Source organism: Lepisma saccharinum, chromosome 24 (genome assembly GCF_977018435.1).
Source record: "Lepisma saccharinum chromosome 24, izLepSacc3.1, whole genome shotgun sequence".
Lineage (NCBI taxonomy): Eukaryota > Metazoa > Arthropoda > Insecta > Zygentoma > Lepismatidae > Lepisma > Lepisma saccharinum.
The window spans coordinates 36,019,100-36,027,042 of record NC_139252.1 but is presented as its reverse complement, the minus strand read 5'-3'; the positions used below and the strand labels follow the sequence as shown (position 1 = coordinate 36,027,042).

Here is a 7,943-nt window from a genome sequence, read left to right as displayed (position 1 = left end):
TGACTGCCAAGCCCGGTGCGAAAACCCATTTGGGAGGGAGGAAAAAAATTGCGTTTCTCTAAATTCCAAGATATTCGGTGTTGTAAAGTTCTTTCAAATAGTTTAGCCATAACTGGTATGAGAACAATAGGGCGGTAAGACGTAGCATGTATAGCTGGTTTATTTGGTTTTAATATCGGAATAACAACATGTTGGGTCCAACCTCGCGGGATTTTACCCCTACGATAGAGTTAAAAATCGCAGTGAGAATATTAAGTCCTTGTTCTGGTAAATGTTTGAGGATGTCATAAGTGATACCATCATATCCTGGGGCAGTAGATGGAATGTTCTCTAGAATATGTTGAAGTTCCGGTATTGTAACAGCAGGGAAATCTGCTGTGAATGTAATGTTTGTCTGGTCTATAAAGGGGGGAGGTAAGGTGACTGTAGGAGGTGTGAGGAGATCCATAAATTCAACTTCCCAGGCAGTATTAATCGGTCGGGGACGAGGAACATGGGGGTGTCGTAAAGAGTTGAATTTGCGCCAAATGACTCCGATTGGGAGATTCACATCAAGGGACTGACAGAAGAGTTTCCATGCCTGTCGTTTTGCTTTGGTATATGTATTTTTTGCGATAGTCTGAATGTTGTGTAGTACTAGCCAGGTTTCGGGCGTGGGGTGTTTGGCATAAAGTTTTGTGAGTGCTTTTTTTCTGTTTTTGATGGCGGCACATTGAGTGTTCCACCAATGAATTTTGGGAAATCGATCGATGGTAAAAAATTTTTGGCGAGTGCCGCTCCGATCAAGAGCTAACGTAATCATGTGGAGGAATTTGGTATATGTCATAGTCCGTTGGGAGGGTATAGTATCCGTATAATATAATTTAAGAAAATAAGATCGGAAGGTGGTCCAGTTAATAGAGTTACGTGTCCATCGACGGACAGGAATGTCAGTCACGCCTGTATTCGAGAAATTATTCGGTAAACAAAGAAAGATCGGAGTGTGATCACTCCCTCGTAAGTCAAAATCATTGATCCAATTGATATGAGAGAAAAGGTTAGGGGATACTAATGTGAGATCGATACTGGTCGGGCGGGAACCATTGTGTGGATAGTGGGTGGGGGTACCGTCATTCATGATAATAAAATCATTCTCAATGATCCAGTTTTCAATGGTGTAACCTAATCGATCTGTCAGGACATTGCCCCACAGCTGGTGATGGCTGTTAAAATCACCGGTTATTAAATAGGGTCCTGGGAGGAAAGTAAGAAGTTCATTGAGGGTGGATAACGGGATGGTCTGCGAAAAGTGGTGGGGAGGAATATAAAGGGATATGAGTGTGAATAAGTGATGATGGAATTGAATGCGGACAGCAACAATTTCTACGTTATAGTATTGAACCAAAGGGAGAGAAGGGGGGAGAGAAAGAAGAGAGTGTGGAATATTTTCATGTACGTAGATAGCAACACCTCGTTGTGTTGCGGGGAAAGGAGGACCGTAGGAAAGAAAATGTGGTAATCTGTAGTTCTCATATCGTGTGCCTTTCACCTATTGTAGGCTAAGAATGTGGGGTTTATAATCCGCCATAAGTCGCTGTAATTCACATTTTCTGGCCGAAAAACTGCGGACGTTCCATTGAAAAATGACAGGAAATAACATGGGGGGAGGAAAGAGAGAGAGAGAGAGAGAACAAAAAGAACACATGAAGGCGGTCTATACCGGGACATTCTAACGGCCCGATATAATACAGGGAGGTTATTTCAGTCGTTCACCGCCATCGTGTCGGCCGGTCGGCGCCGCCTTCATGCAACAGGTCCCGGCAAATTGCGTTAGAGGAAGTCCGTAACAGAAACAGCTTGTTTTGTAATGTTTCCACTTTTCACAATTACAGTTACAATTACAATTGAATAAGCACGTACCTTGTCGCAAGGATGCTGGAAAAGGTGTCCTCCCAAATACAAATATTTCTGGCACCTTATTTCTGACATCTAATCTTAGATTAGACATTGCTATTTTATCGTCAGTTGACAGAAAGGGAAGACAGCATCCCGGCGCATAAAGCGAACCGAAACCGTAAAATGATATTTAAAATTAATAATAGTGATCACTAACCTGGTGTGTTATAAGATATATTGAAAATGACCTCCTTCAACAGCAATACAACACGTTTCTTAGGTTCAAGAGATCCTGTCTCTCGTAATTGCCTGACCACTTTTCTGCAAGAGTTCGTTTTCACGTAATTATCGTACATAAAAACTCGATGTTCAAGACTATATTTGTTTAGCGGAATAACTAATGAATGAATAACAATTAACACACAATAAAGCACTAGCACACCAACTCAATAACACAGTATAAAAAAGACGCGTACTGATAAACGCAAACAGAAGTGAGCATGAGGGTACGTTACACTCACGACGTCTGGTAGCCGACAGTGTTGCTAACCATTTTCCGGCAATGTCCCTACAGACATAGTAAAAATCTCCCTACAACTGACCAAATGTCCCTACGCCAAGTAAAGCGTCTAAAAAAACAACACCTCATTAGCATGCAAAACAGAAGAGAAAATATACACATTTACTTACCAAATCTTTCTGCTCGGTGCTCCACAATTAATGAAGGAGCGAATTTACAATACAGGACCCCTCCCCGATTTTTGTAATATTTCGCATACTCACTAATTGAGGCCTCCTAATCACGAATTTGAAGTTAAAATTTGTGGGTCACCTGTAGAAATAGCAAAATAAGTGAATTTGAGTGGTCCGTGATCGGCACGATTGCTCATTACTTACCGGAAGATTTTGTGTTTCCAATACTTAAAAAATGAAATATACATTCCTGATATTGCTACGACCCCAAATTTGAACTATGTTTGCCTATCCTATCCTATCCTAACCTAACCTTACCGTGAATGGTTCGTGGGGTTATCCGTCAATGGCTTGTGGGGCTACCCGTGCTTGGTTTTTCGACCCCAAATTTTAATTATGTTTGCCTTGCCTAACCTAACTTAACCTAACCTTACCGAGAATGGTCAGTGGGGCTATCCGTGAATGGTTTTGCGCTAATTGTGATTACGAACCGATAAAAAAATCGTATTCATCATCGAAGACACCATTTTCGTATCCTGCAATTTTACGATCGATGCACTGTTGCCAAGCTTACCTGTAATCAAATCAGTCCACATTCCACATATTCTTCTACATCGTGATTGTCACTGTCACATGTAATCCCCTTCTTTAGGCAATATACCGAAATCCATAAGTTTATTAATTACCCCACGAAATCCTCCTGCACACTCCACCTAAAAATCTGTACAACATTAACAACTTTTTTACTGTTCTCTTCCGCCATTCTTACACGATCCATGCTCTCCAAGTATGAAATCAACAGTGTGGCAACGCTGTAGACAGCGTAACTAATTGCGAACGTCAATTGTTCATATCAACAAATATGGCTACCATACTTGTATACGGAGAATCATTGCGAGAATTGAAATGCTTATTTTACAACTTCTACACGTTAATGAACAATTTTTTCACCTCACCCCAACATGTTAACTTGAGATAAATCATCACGACTAATTATTTCGTGAGTATAAGACGTAGCATAGAAATTACAGAAGGGTCCGGTATTGTAAATTTTTGCCTTAATGAATAATAGGGGTGTGCGGGACAAAATGTTTTGGGTCGGGACGGGAATTTTTTTTAAATCCCGACATTCGCAACGGGAAAAATTTGCAATTTCCCGACCAAGTCGGGAAATTTTCGAAATTTCCCGAAGCTCAGGAAATCTCGAATTCTACACGTCATTTTCACTTTAAGTGATTGTTTTGGCATTTCTAGAATAAAAACTTACAATTTATGATAAGTTCCAGAAACTTACAATGAAGAAAACGTCGAGAATTAACGACTTTTTAAAGTGACCATTCGGTATTTCCCGACTGCTTGGGATCCCGAAAAGTCGGGAAGTCATTTCCCGAAGTCGGGATCGGGAAGGGAATTTTCTTTTCCCGATCCCGGTCCCGACTTTTCGGGATCCCGCACACCCCTATTGAATAACGTTGAGTCATTTACTGTTATTTGAAGTCATACATGCTGCTGCTGTGAAGAGATAGATGTTGGTTGGTGATGCTGTATTTCCTGAAGTCTTTAACAATTCTGGTCCCATTTTATTTCTCTTTTTTGTTTTTGTATCACTTAGGTAACATTGAAAATATTCTTTCAGTTTCCGCGTTAGAATGTGGCAATGTTAGCACTATTTTCGCGAGAGTGGAAATGTTTTCAAAAAATAACTTGCCTTGAAAGTTCTCGGTAACCGATAACATGTTCCAAAATTCTGATGGAGACTTGTTGGTTAGTTGTTTTTTCTCTTCCTCACTAAAGTATCCAGATAAACTAATCCATTCATTCCAAACCGAGCACGAAGAAAGTGCAGCTGACTGGCGAGTAAGCTTTGCACCTTTGCGCAATAAAAAGTTATTTTCCAAGATTGAAAAAAGTCCCTACGTTTTCCTTCATTTGGCAAAATCTACGCGGGCGAAATATAGTGAAAAGTCCCTAAGGTTGGTATCACTGCCGACACTGTCTCATTCGTGCAGTATGAAGCGCCGTCTCGCGGCTGACAACTCCCCCGATAAGCTGCCGGTGCTCTCGCGACAACTGAGGATAAAGTAGCGATGTCTAATCTAAGATTAGATGTCAGAAATAAGGTGCCAGAAATATTTGTATTTGGGAGGACACCTTTTCCAGCATCCTTGCGACAAGGTACGTGCTTATTCAATTGTAATTGTAACTGTAATTGTGAAAAGTGGAAACATTACAAAACAAGCTGTTTCTGTTACGGACTTCCTCTAACGCAATTTGCCGGGACCTGTTGCATGAAGGCGGCGCCGACCGGCCGACACGATGGCGGTGAACGACTGAAATAACCTCCCTGTAGAAAGTAAATGTGTCGTAAGATCTTGAATTTTGCGAATTAATTGTTCTTGTTCTGTGAAGTCGTGAAGTTTAATAGCCGAATTCCAAAGGTGCGGGATAAGGTCCAGGAGAGAGTGATATAGAGATTGGTGGTCGCTAGATAATGTCTGATAGTCAGAACGACTGCGATGGACGTCTTGAGACTGGAGACTTGTTCCTGGCATAGCGTTTTTTAGCGGAAGCTGAAGGTTCCGCGGCCGTGGAGATACCGGGGGAATTGCCCGTTTTCCTACGGGTAAGGAAGGACAAATTTCATCCTTTCCTATCGATTGAGAGGGATGTGCTACCACAGTTATGTCGTTATCAGTGTCCGAACTAGAACTGGAGGCATGCCGACAATCCAAGTGTTCAGCACCCGGACGCCTAACCTTTGTTATCAAACTTCTGTGTGGCCGATGGCGGGGTCTGGAAAATTTGTTGTGGTTGGCGAGACCCACCGAGGTGTGGGTGACACTGGGGCCTGCTTCCGGGTGTAAAAGACTAGGTTCTTCTGTTGTCAACGCTGTGAAAGGATTTTCCCAAGCGCTACTGAGTGGCCCAAGTTGACTAGGAGTCGTATTGAGTTTGCTAGGTTTGAGGGGTGGAAAGTCCCGTTTATTATAAATCGGGTTTAGGATCGCTTCCCTCGAAGGAGGGGCCGAATATGTTCCCAAGATTTTTTGTCTTGCGTCATGGTAGGATAAATTTTCCATGGCCATTTTATTTTGGATTTGTGATTCCTGGCGCCAAATTTCACAGGTGCGATCAAGGGCACCATGACCTTGCTTACAGTTAATACAAAAGGGGGGCTTGTTACAAGGGGTATCATGGCTTTCAGATCCGCAATTACTGCAGATAGGTTTTGACCTGCATTGGGCCCTGCCGTGCGAGTATCTCATACAAACGGAACACTGCAACACTGCCCTGACACGGGGTTTGACTACCAAGACTTCACTGTTGATAAGCACCTTTTCCGGAAGAAATTTTCCATGGAAGGTGAGACAAACTAATTTGGTATCAACTAATCTAGCTGTTCCATCGTCATTCCAAAGTTTTTTCTTAAGACGTTTCGCACTGATAACTGGAAAGGGTGAAGCTATTCCGTCAAGGACATCCTGTTCTGTTACATCCAACTCTATGCCATAAACTAAACCTTCTCGTTGAACTAAACTTTGTGGAATTTTTGCCCGGACTTCAAGAAGGTCGAGGAAGGGGGCATTTTTGACAAAAGCGTTGGCATGTTCTGCGGAATTAAATGTCACACGCACTCGGTTTTTTCCACTTTGTTCTATCAAATAGACAGGAATATCGGCCTTTCTCAGCCTATTGCCGAGACTGCCGGCAGAAAGTTTGCCAATATTTCGATTCAATCCCTCTAATAACACGACATAGGGTCCAGGGATATCTGAAGAGTACCAGTAAACTAAGGGACTGCGTGGATCCTGTGTGGGTCGCGAAATTTTTTCGTGCACTGTAGGCTCCTCACTTTCCTCATGTGTTCGTTTACCTGGGCCTTTTGTTAATTCAATCATGGATATATCTTGTGTGTCGAGGTGGGGGTTGGTGTGGCCGACTTGTGCTAATTCTACAAGTCCGGCAGCCGCAGACCGTTCCTGTTCGTCCATCATGGTTGGTAGTTAAATGAGGCCGGCAATTGCCGGCTTCCTCACGACACGAATTTAAATTCCCGCAAGATGCACAGAAATAACACTGAAACACGTATCAACGGGATATGACTTATAGTAATGGTATTGATCCTATCTCACACACAAAGCTACAGTTTCAGCGCACTCGATCACTATTTGATCCAGTTACCATTCACTCGAATAACCGACGATGATTTAGCTGATTTGAAAACAAACCTGCATTTGTTCTGCTACCATAAACAAACAAGTGAAACTCGTCAGCATTTGGAAGCTGCACAACAAAGGCAGCGCCACACGCAGGGCGATTCGTTGTAATTTCAAATCTCTGGAAGGCGGGAGAGGGTACGTTCTTGTATGAGAGAAGGAGTCAACTACTGGCAATATTAACGAATCGTTTTATCTGAGGAACGTTCTAGAATATAATTAGGATATAAATACGCGGATTCAATTTTCGATTAGTGATCAGTCAGCGTCCTCTGGTTGCTTTATAAGATATAGTGATTCGGAAAACGAAGACATTGACGACTGCAGAACTTCCGGGACCTCAGTGTAATGCTAGTTCGGGTCGAGGGCTGAAGAGATCAACCCCCCCCCTCTCTCTCTCTAAAGTGAATATTTCAGCAGTACCGGATATTGGAGTGGTTTATTAAAACAGAAATAAGCTGCATAGATCAACTGAAAATCAAAGTTTTGAGTGATGATTTAGTTTTGTCAGAACTAAATTTCGTATATGCAGTCCGAGAATTTCATGGTATAAAAAAATACTTTTGTTTAAGCCTACTGGGTTCGAAACACATTCAAACACTTAACTACCATAAAGAGATAGCCGAAAATTTTATGAATGTCAAGAAGAGAAAGCAAGAAGATGTTGCATATGTAGACATTTTAGGCGGAAATTGCAGGCTCTACCAGGACCCGAATCAGGGCTCTACCAATTGAGCCACCTAGCCATCCTTGACTTCAACCGATTTTTCGTTAAAATGTCTACATAGTACATGTCCTGTGTATATCAAATCGTAAGGTGTTGCCTGTATAGTGAACAAACACAGAAAATATAGGAGAGAGAATAAAACTGAGGAGCATTCCCACCGGTTGAGGAGAATTTTTTTTTCTTCTGTGGTCAACAAGAGCTACTATTTCGAGGTGACAATGACAGTGGCTTAATACGGGAGATTTCACACCGTGTCGCCTGAGGAGTTCACAATTCGAAATTAGGTTTGTGAGGTCTTTTGTGTCGCTACGGTGTGAAACGTTGATGTGAGTTTGGCCCATTCCAATGGACATGTATCGCCTTTTCCTTCGGTCTGAAACCTTCCTAAGTCTTCAAAATCGAAGTTACAAGGGCTTTGTTAAGGTTAGGTG

At 42.2% G+C, this 7,943-nt stretch overlaps 1 protein-coding gene across 1 annotated transcript in view; it reads right to left on the bottom strand.

The window, feature by feature from the left end:
• Nucleotides 1–5,070: 5,070 nt before the first annotated feature.
• Nucleotides 5,071–7,943, bottom strand: part of LOC145978150 (synaptic vesicle glycoprotein 2B-like) — a 32,008-nt gene continuing 29,135 nt past the window's right edge. The window contains exon 8 of the mRNA XM_083110590.1: nucleotides 5,071–5,185. Coding sequence (XP_082966716.1) covers nucleotides 5,071–5,185 — 115 coding nt within the window. The remainder of the gene's footprint in view (nucleotides 5,186–7,943) is intronic.